This window comes from Schistocerca serialis, chromosome 1, assembly GCF_023864345.2.
Source record: "Schistocerca serialis cubense isolate TAMUIC-IGC-003099 chromosome 1, iqSchSeri2.2, whole genome shotgun sequence".
NCBI classification, from domain to species: domain Eukaryota; kingdom Metazoa; phylum Arthropoda; class Insecta; order Orthoptera; family Acrididae; genus Schistocerca; species Schistocerca serialis.
Window position 1 is genome coordinate 717,866,639 of NC_064638.1, and position 18,929 is coordinate 717,885,567.

Below are 18,929 nucleotides of genomic sequence, written 5' to 3' on the forward strand. Positions count from 1 at the left end.
ACACACACTTAAGCAAGCTCAACTTGCACACACATCTGCAGTCTCAGAGAGCTGAAACTACACTGCGAGCAGCAGCACCAGTGCATGATGGGAGTGGCGATTGGGTGGGGGTAAGGTGGAGGCTGGGGCAGGGAGGGGGAGGGATAGTATGGTGGGAGTGGCGGACAGTGAAGTGTTGCAGTTTAGACGGAGGGTAGAAGAGAAGGTGTGGAGGGGGGAGGGGGTAAGTAGCAGAAAGGAGAGAAATAAAAATAAAAGAAATTAAAAGACTGGGTGTGGTGGTGAAATAACGGCTGTGGAGTGCTGGAATGGGAACTGGGAGGGGGCTGGATGGGTGAGGAGAGTGACTAACGAAAGTTTGGGCCAGGAGTGTTACGGGAACATAGGATCTATTGCAGGGAAAGTTCCCACCTGCACAATTCAGAAAAGCTGGTGTTGGTGGGAAGGATCCATATGGCACAGGCTGTGAAGCAGTTATTGAGATGAGGGGTATCATGTTTGGCAGTGTGCTCAGCTACAGGGTGGTCCACTTGTTTTTTGGCCACAGTTTGTCGGTGGCCGTTCATGTGGACAGACAGTTTGTTGGTTGTCATGCCTACATAGAATGCAGCATAGTGGTTACAGCTTAGCTTGTGGATCACATGACAGGTCTTGCATCTAGGCCTATTACAGGGGTATGAGCCATGAGGTAAGGGATTGGGAGCAGGGGTTGTGTAAGGATGGACGAGTATATTGTGTAGGTTCGGTGGATGGCAGAATACCATGTTAGGAGGGGTGGGAAGGATAGTAGGTACGACTTTTCTCATTTCAAGGCGCAACATGAGGTAATTGAAACCCTTGCGGAGAATGTAATTCAGTTGCTCCAGTCTCGGATGGTACTGATTTACAAGGGGAATGCTCCTTTGTGGCCGGACTGTGGGACTTTGGGAGGTGGTGGGAGACTGGAAAGATAAGGCATGGCAGATTTGTTTTTGTACAAGGATGGGAGCATACTTATGGTCAGTGAAGGCTTCAGTGAGACCCTTGGTATATTTAGAGAGGGGCTACTCGTCACTGCAGATGTGACGACCATGGATGGCTAGGCTGTACGGAAGGGATTTCTTGGTATGAAATGGGTGGCAGCTGTCGAAGTGGAGATATAGCTGTTGGTTAGTAGGTTTGACGTGGACAGTGGTACTGATGTAGCCATCTCTGAGGTGGAGGTCAGCATCTAGGAAGGTGGCTTGTTGGGTTGAGTAGGACCAGGTGAAGCAAATGGGGGAGAAGTTGTTGAGGTTCTGGAGGAATGTGAATAAGGTGTCCTCACCTTCAATCCAGATAGTAAAGATATCAATCAATCTGAACCAGGTGACGGGTTTAGGAGTCAGGGTTTTTGGGAAGGAGTCCTCTAGATGGCTCATGAATAGGTTAGCATAGAATGGTGCCATGCGGGTGCCCATAGCTGTACCGCAGATTTGTTTGTTGGTAACACCTTCAAAGAAGAAGTAATTGTGGGTGAGGATGTAGTTGGTCATGGAGACTGAACCAGGTGGGGGTTCCTAAAAACCCAGAATTGCCCTATGATACGTGATAATTACAGTCGTGACTCTTACATTGTCATCATTTGTTTGCGAGTTATTTTGTGGTTCTTTTCATCATTAACAGACTTCTTGTGCTGGCCCACACCATAATCACCTTCCGCCCGCTTATGTAACGGCACCAGCTTTTCTGCCCATGCTATTTACTGGATCAGCCCCCCGTGGCAGCATCATGACCGCCTTCTGCCTGCTGTTGCAATGCCACCAGCTGTTACACCCATGCTGCATTCGTTGTCAGGCCTGCACCTGGGACACATCATGTTATCGGTCGCACCTGCTCACTCCACATCACGCACTACTTGTGGCTGCCCCCACCTAAGACCTTGGGGGATGCACTGTCCACCGCTACTGCACACCCAATGTCAGGGGGCTTCCTGCCCCGCACACCAGATCTTTGCCTACCAGTGCTGCATCAACATTTGTTACCCAGAAGCTTTCCTAAGCTGCCTGCTTTGCAAAAGCATAATCCTAAGACTTGGTTCACATTGGTGGATCACCTACTGGATATCCCATGGGATTTCAGATGACCACACACCTTTCATCTGTCTGGTGAGCCACCTCCATGCTCATACAGACCTCATCATTGATCTCCTCGCCCATGTATTTAATGGCGAAACTATTTGTCATCGAATGCCTTTCTCACCCTCCAGCAGAGGCTATCCACCGCATTATTCACAATGAGCACCTTGATGACCGCACACCTTCACAGCTTTGGCAGCACCTTCGTACATTAATTGATGATCAAGCGCTGCTGGACATTGTGCCTTGGACTTTGTGGATGGTTAAACTGCCATCGGACCTATAACTTCACCTGCTATCTCACGTCACTGACCATCTTGAGGTTTGCCTATGCGCGGCTGACCGAGCCTACACTATCATTCATCACCGACACCGCCTGTCATGGACGACATCCTCATCGCCACTAGTTGGCATGCCTGCACCTTTGGTTCTTCACTCTGCTGGTAGAGGCCAGCGCGCTCACCTCAGCAGCCTGTCAGGAGCTGCCATCTAGCAGCCTACAGGGGATACTGGCTGCAGCCTCTCAACAGCAGCTGACCCCACCCGAGTAACAGCCCGAGTTGTCTCAAGCAACGACGCAGTCAGCTGTGTCCCCCTCACACCCTACACTGCCTCGCATCCAAGCTTACCTGCTATGCTGGTACCATGCTACTTATGGGGATACCACTCACCAACTGCCGCGTTGGCATTTAGGCGTCGCGTCTTGCCACAATCCTTCACAGTGCCTACCATCCGATGCTGCACCACTTGCTCCAGTGGCACAATGCCTCTATGTCACGGACTTGTTATCAGGCACTCAGTTTCTCGTCAACACCAGTGCCGATGTCAGCATTATGTCAGCATTATCCCGGCAAAGCACGCAAGCAGCATGCTTTCTCCTGCTTACCTCACTTTGATTGCTACAAATCACTCTCCTATCATGGTCCTTGACTCCATCAAGATGTCACTTCGCATATCACCAGTCGCCACTTTCCCTTGGACTTTCCACGTCACTGATGTGGATGAACCTGTGATCGCGGTGGACTTCCTACACCATTACGAACTTTTCCCAGACCTGCAGGTCACCACCCTCTGCTACACATCTGGTTCTACTGATCCATGCTCGAACAAGTTCAGCACAACTTTGCTCTCTGACTCCTTGGCTATGCTTTCCACATGCGCACCTCTGCTTGAGCTTATTACTGTACGGCTCTCTGATTTATCGGACATGTGTGCACAAATCAACGAGCTCCGCAACATAATGAGGCATTAAGCACCCGCATTGCCAGTGCCTCTGCTGAATTATCACATGCATGGAGTACAATTTGCGACCCGTCTGCAGAACCGCAACATACGGAACTATCACTCGCACTACACTGCTCGTGTGTCAAGCTTCCCTAAGCCTGCTACCGTGTCCACGTCGTCGCAGGCTAATGTACAGGATGCTCCTGTTCTCACTTCATGGCATTCCTCACATCATGTGGTTGCCACGCCATGCTCTTTGTCGTCATCTGCTGCTGACGCCCTGCCCACGCTATTCCAGTCTGGCAAGGTCAGTGAACAGTCGTTGCACATGGCCTCCCCTCCCGTGGCCCCCTGCCTGCCTCCTTCCGCAGGTATCGGCCATCAGCAATGGCACTTGTCATAGAACCCACACCACAGACAGCTCACCTGTACGTTACAAAGCTAGGCATCTTAACGTTTCCCAACCTCTGCTCACGAAAGAAATCATTCAGGATTTATTATCTTCAGGCGTGCTCCGACCATCTGACAACAACTAGTCTTCACCTATCCACCTTGTTCCTAAACAGGATGGCTCCTTACACATGTGCGGGGACTACAGGTCCCTTAATGCTTGGACAATTATCAATAACTATCCCATTCCTCATATCCAGGATTTCATGCAATTACTGCACAGCTCGAAGTTCTTCTCTGTCTTAAACTGTTCGAAGGCATATCACCAAATTCCTATGCACCCCCTGGATATTCCAAAGACAGCCATCCTCACACCCTTCGGCCTATTTGAATACTGTTACATGCCTTATGGCTTGAAAAATGCCACACTGACATGGCAACAGTTCATTGATTCCATTTTGCTACCTATGCCTTTTGCTTTTGCTTATTTGGACGACATTCTGATTTTTTCCTCCTCTGCCAAGGAGCACCAGGTTCACCTTGATGCAGTCCATTCAGCTCTCACAGCCAATGGCATTTCATCAACCACAATAAATCTCAACTCTGTTCTACACCAGTTACATTCCTAAGCCATACTGTCTCAGCCAACGGCCTCCAACCAACGGATTCTCATGTCGAAACCGTTCTCGCCCTGCCTCTTCCTGAAGATTATGCTCAACTCCATTGTTTTCTGGGTATGGTAAAATTTTATCTATGCCAACCACATCCCTCAAACCGCCTCAGTCCAATTGGCCCTCAACGACACCCTCTCCGGCAAAAATACGATGGGGAAACAAAAGTTGAACTGAACCAAACCCATGCTCAACGCATTTGATAATCTCAAAACAGTCATCACAAAATCTGTCACACTTGTCCACCCCAATCCTGAAGCCCGTTTTTCTATTCCAACTGTCGCAAGTGACTCAGCTGTGGGTGCTGTTTTACAACAGCACACTGCTGACTTTACCCAGACTCTCTGCTTCTTTTCAAAAAAACTAACCAGGAGCCAGTGTGAGTGGTCAGCTTTCGACCACGAGTTTCTCATAGTTTATGAGGCAATCAAACACTTCCAGAGTGACCTCGAGGGGCAACCTTTCACTATCTACTCGGATCGTAAGCCTCTGATGGACACGATATGCAACCCGGCAAAGGACCTTCCACCAAGACGTTTCTGCCATATGGACTAAATTTGCCCACATTCCTCGAATGCTTGCTACATCTGCGGTGTGGAGAATGTTGTAGCTGAACATCTATCTCGTATCTCAGTGCTTACCACACCCTTGTACTTAGATGACCTCACCTGACTGCAGATCAAACACATCGATACACAGCGATTAGTTTCGGACGTCGAGTCTTCGCTCGCTGTACAACCTCTTGTCCTACACTGGTTGACAGCCCCGGTCCTTTGCGACGTGTCTACATGCTCCCCCTGCCGCTTTGTACTATCCACTTTTCAGCGTGGGATCTTCAATGCTTTACACAACTTGGCACACCCCAGAACACGGGCAATGATGAGACTAGTCACTGAACACTTTGTCTGGCCCAGCGTGCGGCATGACTGCCGCACTTGCACCTGTGTGTGTGTCCCACACCAAAGTAGTAAAGTCAACAGACACACGCAGCCTCCATTAGGCAAGTCTGACATCCCCAAGGGGTCGCCTTCAGCATGTCGACATTGATGTGGTCAGTCTGCTTCCCCCTTCTGAGGGTTACCTATGATCGACCACGTAACCCGTTGGGTCGAGGCAGTTCCTCTCGTCGACATAATGGCAGAAATCATTGCTCGCACTTCTTTATCTGCACGGGTCGCAAGGTTTGGCTGCCCTCTTTCACTCACTACCGATCAGGGACAACAATTCGAATCCATGATTTTTGCTCAACTGTGTGAGCTGTGCGGTGTAGCAAAATTCCACAATATGGCCTATCACCTGCAGACGAACGGCCTGGTTCAACAATGGCAGCAATCTCTAAAAGATGTGCTCATGTGTCACGGTGGGTTATGGTCTGAGGCCCTCCCTTGGTTCATACTTGGCACCCTCTCTGCCCATAAGGAGACCTGAAAGCATTGCTGGCGAGATCCTATACGGAGAGCCCCTCCTCCTGCCAGCAAATTCACAGAGGACACACTGTCGGCTGATGTGATCGACCTTCTGGCCCTTGTGGAATGGGTGCATGCACACGTCGCTCACCTACGAACCCCCCTCCTCGCCCTCATACCACGCCGCCAGTGTTCGTCCACAAGGACCTGGCATCATGTGAATTCATGATGCTGCGTGATGACTCCTTCCAACCACCTTATTTGGGCCTGCACCACGTCTAACGTCGTGGAGTGAATATGTTAGTAATTCATCTCAATGGACGACTTCAAACAGTTTCCATCAACCGTTTAAAACTGATATGGTCCCTCTCTGACCTGCATTCCGACGCTTCAGATCTGCCTGCTGTCGCCGCTGTCCCACCTACTGGCGCCGATGACATGACTTCGGGCAACATTCCGCCACCTAAGCAGCAGTCTGATACACGTGACCCTGTTGGCGTGGTTCCGACGTGCCCACTTCTCACGCTGGATGCCGCCTTCTACCGCCGCACTGGCATGAAGATTTTGTGTTTGAGTAAGAAAGCTTTGCTCCGCCGTGCTCTGCACTACCGGAGGGGGTGGGGGGTGCTCTGTGGTGCCTCTGGCGTAAAGTGCCATATCTTTGGACTCGATCATCTTTGATTTTGCTTTGTCTATGCGCATAACTTTTGTACTGCCATATTGTTCTTCCTTACTTCTGTGCTAAATAAATGTATATTCTACATCTAAAGTGTGTTATTACGGTTGTACAATACGTGATAACCACAAGTCATTTTACAAAACTTACAAAACTACCATGCATCAGATGATTTTGTTTGAAACACAATCCAAAATTAGTTCAAAGTGACGCCACTATACAATATGATTGATTACTAGATATTCTAGACAAAGCCAAAGTTCTTGTTACTGCATAGTGATATGTCTGCGTAAGCAGAGGAAACTAATGATCAAGTCCAAAAACAATTTATTGAACTCTTCAATTAACCAAAACAAATTCTCCAAGTATAACACCAACACAAAACAGTGATCCATCTTCGAATCACAACTCATTACAAGAATAATATAGAAAATAACTGAAATATGTTCCTACTAGTCTCTGCCAGAGACTTCTCCGATATACCAAGCCTAATCCAGAGATCAGCGAGAAGATCCAAGCTGGGTTGCCAGGGCGGCAGCTATCCATGTCTGCTGGCGGTCGATGAACTGCTGATGTGTGGCCAAGCGCTGGCCTTTATAGCACTTCGGCAGATGAATACCTCAGAACTATTTTCCATCACGTTTGAAAATAGTTCCAGGATCTGCAGTGACCTCTTCCTCATGTTTATGTGGGCCGGTAGTAGCCCTTGGCGGCCGCTGGTGTCTTTGCTGTAGTGTTGTTGTTGTGACCGTTCATCAATGTTGCCTGTCGGTTGTGTAGTGCTTTGGTGTGCCTGCAAGGCGGGCAACCGCGGCTGCTGGCTGTCAGTTTGGTTGCTGATATTCTAGGCGCTGTGATGTCTGGTGGAGAAGGCCACAGCACATAGAATGTTTTCAGAAAACGCTAATCAATGGAGACACTTCTCTCCCATTAACTAAAACTTGTTTCCAAAGCTATAGAGGATAATGAATTAAAATGTGCTTTGTTTTTCAACCTTTCCAATGTGATTGGTTGATTGATGTTTATTCATCTTTCTAACAATGCAAATTGTAAGGATGTTGTCCATTTTGTCTTATGACCTAAAACATACATGGGTTCTTACAATGTTTACAATTCAGTTCTTACAATTTTTTGCAGGTCAATTCTTACAATAATTACAGGTATGCCATATACTGTCTCTTTATATAGGCCTATGTGATATATGTGTCTATAGCTATCTACAATTATGCTAAATACTCATTTACTTTGTAACATCTTTTACTTAGTAAATATGTTTTTACCTTTTGCCTAAAGATATGAAGTTTGTTTACACCTTTTATTTCCTGTGGGAGCCTGTCGTACAGTTTTAGGACATTACGTAACATACTGTTCTGTGTTTTGGACTTGTTTTTCTTTTTTAGGTATCAGTAGTGGCTGGATCTAGTTTCACGGTCATGTGTTGAGCTGTTTATAGCATACAGATGATTATTTTTCCTCACATTAGCTATAGTCTATGGGACAGTCAGAATTTCCAGTTTTTTGAATAAATCGGTACTGTTGGCCCGATTGCTGCTATTTGTTATTATCCATACAGCTCTTTTCTGCACCTTAAAGACAGACTGAATATTCCCATGATTCCATAACTGAGGATTGAGTGCACGTATCCAAAATATGTCATTTTGAGGCATGAAATATTGCACAGTGTTGCAAGTATTCGTAGAGCATAACACGCTGTGGATAGTCTCTTTGTTAAAGCTTTTTTATGTTCTGTCCATTTCAGTTGACAATCTACTTTCAAGCCCAAAAATTTGGTTTCCATTACACATTTTCTTATCATCATTAATTGTTAATTCACCATCATTGTGTCTTTTATTCAACCGGAAGTACATACAATTAGTTTTCTTTGCGTTTAAAGTTACTTTATTTTTCCATGACCACTTGTGAACATCTCTGAGGGCTGCATTAGCCTTTTCTGTCAACTGTGTTGGAGTTTTGGCTGTGATCACTATTTTGATGTTATCAGCAAATAGTATTTCTTCCACACATCTGATACTCTGTAGTAAATCATTATTGTAAATAAGAAAAGGGACTGGACCTAATACACTACCTTGCCGGATGCCTATATTAATATTTTTTTGGATCTGGTAAGTGTTTTACTATAAATCTTTCTGAAGTATGTGAAATCTCAACACGATGCATCTGGTTTTCTAGGCAGAACTTCACCACTTCTTAATCACACGTCTTATTCCTAGTAACTCTAATTTATGTGGTCCACTGTATAAAATGCCTTTGATAAGTCCAAGAAAATTCCATTCACTTGGTCACCTTTGTCCAGCGCCTCAAGAATTACCTTTGTAAACTGTGCAATAGCCAATTCTGTATCTCTTTTGGGCTGAAACCATGTTGTTCTTTGCAAAGAAAGTTAAACTTATTTAGATACTGCATTAACCTATTTTTCATTACTTTTTCAATAATTTTGGAAATGGTGGACAGTAGAGAGATTGGTCTGTAGTTTTCTACATTTTCTGCATCACCTTTTTTAAGTATGGTCTCACTTTTGCTTGTTTTAGGTGCTCATGAAAACAGTCAGATTTGGATGATTCACTGATTATTTTTGTTAATGGAGGTTTTGTGGAATTTACACGTTCTTTAAGGAAAGAAGCTGGTATTTCATCTAGACCAGTTGATTATTTTATTTTTTAATTGATGTAAAACTTGTGCGGTCTCTTTCTCAGTTGCTGAATAGAGTGCCATTGAGCTTGGTGAATGGTTCTGGATGGGTAAGGCATAAGTGTCTAGAAAGTTCTGTTGTAATTTCTTAGCAATGCTGTTGAGGTACACATTTACAAAGTTAGCCATTTTTTTGAGTGATTCATTTGTCTATTTGTGTTCTTAATTTGTGAATTAAAATGATTTTGCTCTGTGTTTGCTGTTTCCCATTTGATAATATTCCAGGCTGCTTTGCTTTTGCTTCCTGCCTGCTGTAGTATTTTATGGTTTGTGAGTTTTTTAGCAGCTAGTAGTACCTTTCTGCAGATTCACTGGTAGTTTTTATAAAACTGCAAAAGGCTGGGTCAATCTGTCTATTTTTGATTGAAGCAAGATACTGAAGAGTTTCAGAGGATTTTTTTGATACATCTGGTTATCCATATATTTTTTTCTGAAGTTGCAATGGTATGCAAAGTTTTGGGGAATGCTTCCTCAAATTTTAGTTTAAAAATGGGCATGAAACTATTAAACATTTTGCTCACATTTGTTTTCGCATAGACTTCCTCCCACCCTTCATATTGTATCTGGGATGAAAATTCATGCAGGCTTGACTTTGAGAAGAGCCTTTTGTATACTTTTCATTTAGGGGGCTTTTCTACACAAAATTCACTTTTAATTTCTGACACAAATGATCTGCTAAGCCTAGATCTTGAAGATGTATATAGCATTTTTTCCTGTCTATATCTGTTGTTACATGGTCTATCAATGAAGAAGATTGTTTGGTTACTCTAGAGTGACAGTTTACAAGCGAAGTCATGCCATAACTGTACAAAACATTTAAATGGGCATGGCTGATATCATCTGACTTCATTGTATTGATATTGAGGTCCCCACAGACAATTATGCTTGTTTTTGAGCAAGATACCTTATCTAGTGTTTGATTTAGTTTTGAGAAAAAAATATCCACCTCACCACTCAGTGATCGGTACACACAAATTACCATTTGTGTTTTTGACTTGTTGTGTTCTGTTACTTGAATAGTTGAGAGTTCAAAATGTTTATCAACACTTAATGCTGTAAGGTCATTTCTGTCTTTAAATGAAATACCTCTCTTCACATAAATACATGAACCCCCAGCTTTCATGGAGAGACTACTGTAAAAACAAGGAAGTTCTTATGAGGCTAAGACTAAATATGAGATTTCATTAACTTTGTACCAGTGTTCCGTAAGACACACAACTGAACTGTCTAGTGTTTGTAAATTTACTTCTGTTGAACTTCGTTTTTTGTGGATTGTATATTCTGGGAAAGTACTGCTAAACATTTAGTTGTACTTATTGTGGTGGCCTCCTCCTCTTCGTGCTTGATAGTAAAAAGTCTTTCAGATGGTGTGGAGGCACTGTTTTCCACCTGCTTGCTACACTGTGCATTTCATTTGTTGTTTCCTTTTCTTCTGGTGGAGTTGCTCCTGAGTCATTTATTGCTGCTGTTGTTGCTGGTTGTGTAGATGTACATGTTGTGACCATTTCCTTTCCCTCTGTAGACATTGGTTCTAGGTCTTTTATTGCTGCTGTTGCCAGTATTGTCACAAAAGCTTTCCTGTTGACACTTACTTATATATATGATCATTCTCTATGTTGTAGCATTGCTACAGCTGGATTCATTAGGCAGGCAGGGTTTTCCACGACATTGACCGCTTTGCTTGTGCAAGATACTTTGCAAATCTCTCCTGCTTTTGGCACTGCAACTGTCATATTTCCCACTTCTAGAAAAAACATTTGTCATGCACATTTTGATCCTCTGGGAGATTAATTATTTGCCCCACTTATTTAGGTGCATTCCATGTCTTGTAAAGTGCTTTCTTTTCATGTCATTTAGGGTGAGAAAAACAGCATTTAAAGTGGATTGACATATCTTTTTGTAAGCCTTGTTTGCTTTGTGGATCTCTTTGTTTACGTTTGACGATTCAGTAAGATCATGTCTATACAGTATGCCTAGCACAATCAGTTTCTGATCCTCAAATGTACCAAGTGTCTGTCTTAATACTCTTGTTGCTACTTTCAGTTCATTTCTATATACATCATTTGTGCTGCCTACTATCACGATACATTGGCTTTGTGACAAACAATAAACTAAATAATTATGGTGCTTCTAGTGTTTTCTATGGGTGGTTCAACAGATAATATTTATCTGACAGGAAACAATGAGAGGCAATTTGTTACGAAGGCAAAGTACACCAATCTGAACATAAAATGTTAATTACATGTTGCCTCAGGGCTCAGTATTGGGCCCATTGTTATTCTTGTTTTTTTTTTAACGGTGTACCACAACACTTTTTAACAGCAGATGCCATACTGTTTGTGGACGATAGCAGCTTCTTTATGAAAGGAAAGAATGCATGGGTTTAGTGTTGTAGGATTGCAGGGTCCAATGATGCACAGTATATAACACGTAATAAGCACTAATTTATTACTCGGAAGCACACATATACAGTTATAAACATTCTTGATTCTCAGTTCACGTGTGTACTGTTTCACGTGTGGCCACATACTGGTTGCAAAGAGCTTACCAAAACAAAGATATTACACACGACTTAGTCAATAGTCGCCACACTAGTGCCCCCCCCCATCTAGAGTGTGGAGCACATAACATAAATATTGGGGCACACATGTAAAGTAATACCCAGGGGGGAGGGAGACGGTGCTTAAACCGAAACCATACCTTACATTGCATTACATTAGTAATTGAAGTCTTCGAGCCAGAGAGGGGCGCGAATGGTCCTGCCTGATCGAGCAAATCCTTGTACAGCCGTCAAGGGAACCGGGGATTCGACAGTGCATTGTGAGGAGCTGGGGTAGTGAACCTGAATGCCTGTTGCGGAACATAGGACTTTTACCGTTGATGGGTCAGTAGCAACAGGCAAGGGGTCAGACTGGAGAAGATGAATGTGGGTTAAGTTGTCACTGGGGGGCTGGTTCATTCGTAGAAGACACACATATTACCCAGCTGCATAATGAAAAACACTTCAGAGCTGCAAATAAAATCTGTGTTGACATTCACTACCACTTCCATTTACGGGTTGACAGAATCTCCACTTGAGTCATCGTCAGCGACATCACACGTTCCGAGGCTGGCCTCTGATATGTCACTAAATCCTAACAGGGGAGAGGCGGGGGGCTGCCTGTAGGAGGGGGAGTCATCCCACACATCACTCTTTGGGGAATGTCACATGCACCTGTAGCACTGTCACACGTATGGGAGTGTGTAATGTCACTCGTGTGGGAATGGGCATCACTTATCCGCGGGCCGTCGGTAGATGCCTCCTGTGAGGCAGCAGTAGCAGGGGGTGGAGGCTGACTGGGTGGGGTATTGGGCAGTTCTCCCAGAGACCACGCCAGTTTGAGGTGGCAGACAAGATACTATTTGAGGTGTGACGTTAAGGAGCACTTCAAACATGTTGGTACACTGCGATATGACTCTGTGTGGGCCCGAGTATGGAGGTCTGAGTGCCGGTCGGACGGTGCCATGGCACACCATGACGTGAGTGCACAACGCCAAGTCCTTATGCAGAAATATGGGAGGGAGTGAGTGCGGTCAAGGAGGAGGCATGCGAATGTTAGTGATTAGCTCCTTAACATGCCCGATGAATGTCAAGTCACAGATTTGATCTGGAGGAGGTGAAGGCTTGACTAGCTCTGCTGGGAGTGTGAGGGGTTCTCTGTATAGTACCTCCACCAGAAATGTGCTAAGGTCCTCTTTGTACACAGTCCAAACACCTAACATTACCCGTGGTAAGGTGTTGGCCCACTCACCTCCTTGGCACATCAGGGAAGCTTTAAGTGTTTTGTGCCAGCATTCGACAAGCCCATTGCTATAGGGATGATATGTTGTAGTCAAAATCGTTTCACCCCACACAGGTCACAAAGCTGTCAGAAGAGGGCAGACTCGAATTGGCGGCCTTGGTCAGTGGTGATAGAAACTGGGCAGCCGAAGCGCGAGATCCACTTTAACAAAAGGGCTTGGGCCACTGCGTCAGCTGTGATAGTAGTAAGAGGAATTACCTCTAACCAGCAGGTAAACCTGTCAATGGTAGACAGTATGTAACAGAAGGGGCCCGAGGGGGGTAAGGGCCCAACAATATTGATGTGTATGTGCTGGAATCTTCTTTTTGCCACATTGAACGTACCCATGGTGGGCTGTGCATGATGTCCTACTTTTGTAAGCTGACATGCCACACATGCTCACACCCAACTGCGACATTGTTTTATCACCCCAGGCCAAACAAAACATTCAGATACCAGATGTGTGGTGGCACAAATGCCAGGGTGTGCCAAGTCATGGATACTATTAAAAATGTCCCAACGGAGAGGTGCAGGAATCACTGGATACATGCGTCCTGTTGAAATGTTGCACTAGATGGGTGATAAAAACCCAGGAAGTGTCTGTAACTCTAATTAGAGTTCTGTTTTAACATCGGAGCGCAATGCGGCGAGTTCAGTATTGTCTGTTTACAATTTAGGGAGTTCACTGAGGTCCAGTTGTGAAGATAAAACCGATACACGAGATAGTAAATCGGCGATGACATTGTCTGCCCCTCTGATGTAACGTACTTCATTCATAAACTGACATATGAGGTCCATATGTCAAAAACATTTTTTTTAATGCATACACAAGTTGAATACATTGGAGGGTGTATGGAGTTGATAAGTGACACAGTTTTTTCTTTAATTCACTTCTCAATACATTCAAAAAAATATAGTACCTAGTCCACTAACATTCTTGTTGTTTCACTAAGAAGTACCATTATTCATTGTATTTGTTGCACTGTGGCTACTCCAATGTTTTTCAACACTAAACATATAGCTTTCAACTAAGCTTGCACATCATCTCTTAATATCTGTTTCTGTTATGCCACAAGCTTTTACCACTACCTAAACATCGGAGACAGGTTGTCACTCACTTTCCTGGATGATGGAAATATTGATATCTCCAGGTATGACACTCCAGTAAAGCTGGAGATCAGCAGCACAGAAATAATATTCACAAGACGGCATTACCTATGGGGTATCATTCTGTCTTTCTATACTTACTCCACCACACTCCTTTCCTGTGAAGCCAAAGCCAGAAAGAAAAACTGCCAGAAAGCTTCTGAGTGAGTTCCAGTTCATTATGGTCATTTTGTGAAGTGTATATGGAAGGTACTACATCATCCGTCTCTTTTTGGTACACATACTCTAAGTCATGGCTCAGTGTTGTGGGATGCAAAGGGGATTCTGTTTGTAGATTATCTGCCCACTGGGCAAACAATTACTGGAGAATACTATCCTAACCTCCTGGACAAATTGCAACATAAAATATGCGAAAAAGGCCAGGATTAGCAAGGAAGAAAGTCATCTTCCATCAAGACAATGCGCACCCGCACACATATGCCATCACCATGGTAAAATTAGGCAAACTCAGGTAAGAATTGTTGCCACACCCACCTTATGCACCTGATATGGCTCCGTCAGACTTCCAACTCTTCACAAAATGGAAAATTTTTCTTAGTGGAGAAAGATTCACTTCAAACAAAGAATAGATAGCAGGAGTTGACAACTATTTTTCAGGCCTGGAGGAAACTCATTTTCGAGATGGAATCAAGGCACTGGAACATCGTTGGACCAACTGCATTAATCTACAAGGAGACAACATTGAAAAATAAAAAAAGTTTCAGTGATGTAAGTACTTTTTTTCTATTCCGTTCTGAGACCTTTTCAAACCACTCTCTTACTTGTCCAGAAAAGTGTCTCACTCACAGGTGACTGATGTATGGCACATAGAAATATGCAACAAAAAACTATTTGTACAAGCTTTTGCTCTTTCTCTAGTCACGTACAAAAACACACTAACACCAAAATGCATTTTCCTGGTGTGTGTGTTGGTGTCTGCGTGGTTGTATTTGTGTGAATGTGTGTATTTCCACTAGAGAAAGAGCAAAAGCTCAAAAGCTAGTATAAATACTTTCCACTCCATGTTTCTATGCACCACACAAATTAGCTGCAGATGAGTGATTGCCTTTCCTTTATTTCAGGCATAATATTGATATTTGCAGTTTGTGCTACAGTTTAAGGGAGAAATCAGTCTGTCAAAGATTTCCTCTGTTAATAACTGTAAAGGGTGTTAATTACATACCTCTGCCAGCATTCGGTCTGAAACACACAGGACTGAAGTGCTGAAAGTGCAGTGTACCACATCACAGGGCCAAAGTGTTGAAGGTGCAGTGTACCACAGATTTTGTGTTTCTTACAGTTATATGCTGCGAGCACAATTACAAAAACTGGTAATCTATCTGTCTCTTCAAAAACTGGAAGACCTTTCACAAAACCCAATTAAATTTAGATCATACATAAAGGATGTCTGTGGCATGGTGTCCAAAATCCTGTATGTATGACACAAGAAGTGAAACTGATGATTAAAGTGAAAGCAAAAATGGTTACATGCATTTTTAAAGGTTGCCTTTACAAAGGAAAATGCAGGATCACCGCCTCACTTCAATTCTCAGATCCTAGTCTAGATTAGTGAAACAAATATCAATGTCTGTTGCATTATGAAACAGCTGAAACGACTAAAACTGAACAAAACTGTGTGGTCCGATGGAATCCTATCAGATCCTACACAAAACTTGCAACTGAATTAGCCTCTAACCATAATATACTGTAGAGCCCTTGAAAACAAAACTGAGGTCAGTAACTGGAAGAAAGCACAGCTCACACTTACCTACAAGGTGGGTAGCAGAAGAGATCCTCAAAACTCTCATCCAGTGTCTCTGGCTTATATCTGTTGTAGAATCTTATAACACAATAAAATTTGCTTGAGCTTCTAGCCATGTCAAGAGATTAAAAATTATGAGCTTTCAGATGAGTGCTCTTTAGCCTTGGTCAAGTAGTGAGTGTCTTCTAGTTCCTGCTTTCGTCTTTATGTAGTCGTGCTACTGTGACATCAATGGTGCCCAGTCCAGGATTATGTAAAGTAATGTTTTGGTTGTGCACAAGCTATGACCAATTCAAGATTATGATGACCAGGTCAACTAAGTTGTGCTTAGCAATGTTATCTAGCATCACAGATGTGAAAAGCTGGAAGAGTTCTCTGAGTACAACAACATCCACAACCAAATGAACTCCACAATGAGGATAGAGATAGATGGTGTCATGCCATTCCTTGACGCCCTTGTATGCCGAAAACTTAAAGGGTGTCTCATCAATAGTGTTTACTGTGAACTCATTCAGATGATCTTCGTTGATCCATTATGGACCGTGGGATGACGGCTGGCATGAACTTCTTGATGCAATAATTTACCAACAGCAATATGAGCTGTTGGCAAATTATTACATCAAGTCATTCAGATGAAGTGGACCAGTTTTAAAGACAGTTCCCCCTTGACCATTTCTGAATCCAATGACATTTTCAGAGTAGGTTCAACAATTTCTTGGATAGATGTGTACAAAGTTTCAGCTGAATATCTCCTTCCGTTCCATTTCTGTAGCCTCTTGTAGACAGGTTTCCCAATTTTGCACCACATGCCAAAGTGCCAACTTTGGATAACTTTTTTGAAAGGTTTTGTTTCATTTCAACTTACTGCTTGAAGTTGATTTACGCATAACTACACTTGCATTTTTATTGACATAAAAGTAGATCTCAGCTATTTTACTTCTGGTTACTCATTAATGTCACATTTGAGCATGCATACTGTGTATGACAAGCTATAAATTTGAGCAATGTTTTTCAGCCATAAGCATGCATGGCTCAAGATGTAAACAACATAGCTTCTTAAGCTTAAAGAGTACTCTTTCTAGAAATATTTATTTATTCATTTTTGTGTTCCAAAGATCCTCACTGCGAGTGTATTGCTAAGCTGTAGAATGTGTCAGATTATTACAGTCATAGCCATTTCTAAATGGTCATAAGGCTTACAAACTAAAACACATATAAACAGATACATGAGGTTCAGGTAGTTAAACAACAATATAGATTATGGTAGTAATACTGATTACACAAACAAATTATAAGTCTTACATTATAATGCATATAAAAGGCATTCTGTTATCAATTGATATGTCAGTGCTGCATAGACTGTCTCTTCAAAAACTGGAAGACCTTCCACAAAACCAATTAAATTTACAGCATAAGGGCAGTCAGTGGCACCAAAATTGGTGTCCAAAAACTTATGAACGATACAGGAAGTGAAACTGATCGATAAAGTGCTTAAAATTAAACACTTAGTACTAATTGTTAAACACTATCAAAAATTCCTGTACAGATTAGAAAAAAACTATTCAAAAGATGAGTTTCAGCTGATTTTTGAATTTAGTCATATCTCCAATGACTGATTTAACATGAAATGTAAGTTTATTGTATACTTTTAGGCTTGAATAATGTACTTCTTTCCGTAACATGCTGAGATTTTTTTATATGTTTGTGAATATCATGTTTACTTCTTGTATCATTATCATGATGTTCACTGTTTGTTTTGTAAATTGTATCATTGCTGTTCAAAAAGAACATTAGTGAAAAAGTGTACTGAGGAGGTGAGGATCCCAAGCTGTTTCAATATGTGTCATAAGTGAATGGAAATATCATAGGTGTGCAGCTTTAATTGTTTCCAAGTCACAAACAGATGAAATTGAGCGAATGGCAAATGCTCCTGAATTCAGTCTGTCACACAGATCGTTGATATGAACTGATTAATGAATAAATGTTGAGATGTAGGCTCCCAAATCTGGCCAAAGTTTAACACCCAAAACGTTTTTATCAAATCTGCAGGTACATACACACACAGTGCCAAAGAAACTGGTGTAGGTACACATATTCAGAAAGAGATATGTGTAAATAGACAGAATACTGTGCTGCAGTCGGCAACGCCAATTTAAGACGACAAGTGTCAGATGCAGTTGTTAGATTGGTTAGTGCTGCTACAATGGCAGGTTATCAAGATTTAAGTGAGTCTGAACATGGTGTTACAGTCAGTGCATGAGCAATGGGACACAGCATCTCTGAGGAAGAGGTGAAGTGGGGATTTTCCTGTATGACCATTTCACGAGTGTACCATGAACATCAGGAATCTGGTAAAACATCAAGTCTCCGACACTGCTGCTGCCAGAAAAAGATCCTGCAAGAGCGGGACGAATGATGACTGAAGAGAATCGTTCAACGTGACAGAAGTGAACCCTTCTACAAATTGCTGTAGATTTCAATGCTGGGCCATCAACTAGTGTCAGTGTGTGAATCATTCAATGTAACACCATCGATATGGGCTTTCGGACTCGAAGGTCCTGTCGTGTACCCTCGATGACTGCACGACACACAGCTTTACAGCTCGCCTGGGACAGTCAGCAGCAAAATTGGACTGTTGATGACTGGAAACATGTCGTCTGCTCACACGAATCTCATTTCAAATTGTATCGAGTGGATGAACGTGTACAGGTCTGGAGACCTCATGAATCCATGGACCCTGCATGTCAGCAGGGCACTGTTCAAGCTGGTGGAGGCTCTGTAATGGTGTGGGGCATATGCAGTTGGAGTGATAACCGACCCCTGATATGTCTACATATGACTCTGACATGTATGTAAGCATCCTGACTGGTCACCTGCATCCATTAATGAACATTGTGCATTCCAACGGACTTGGGCAATACCAGTAGGACAATGTGACATCCTACAAGTTCAGAATTACAGCAGAGAGGCTCCACAAACACTCCAAGACATGAATGTTACTGAGAATATACGGGATGCCTTGCGAGTC

General features: G+C 43.2%; 1 protein-coding gene across 1 annotated transcript in view; it reads right to left on the reverse strand.

Annotated features, from left to right (window-relative positions):
- The window catches only part of LOC126427097 (proton-coupled amino acid transporter-like protein pathetic), a 161,725-nt gene extending 151,048 nt beyond the window's left edge, over positions 1-10,677 (reverse strand). The window contains exon 1 of the mRNA XM_050089341.1: positions 10,562-10,677. Coding sequence (XP_049945298.1) covers positions 10,562-10,677 — 116 coding nt within the window. The remainder of the gene's footprint in view (positions 1-10,561) is intronic.
- Positions 10,678-18,929: the final 8,252 nt, after the last annotated feature.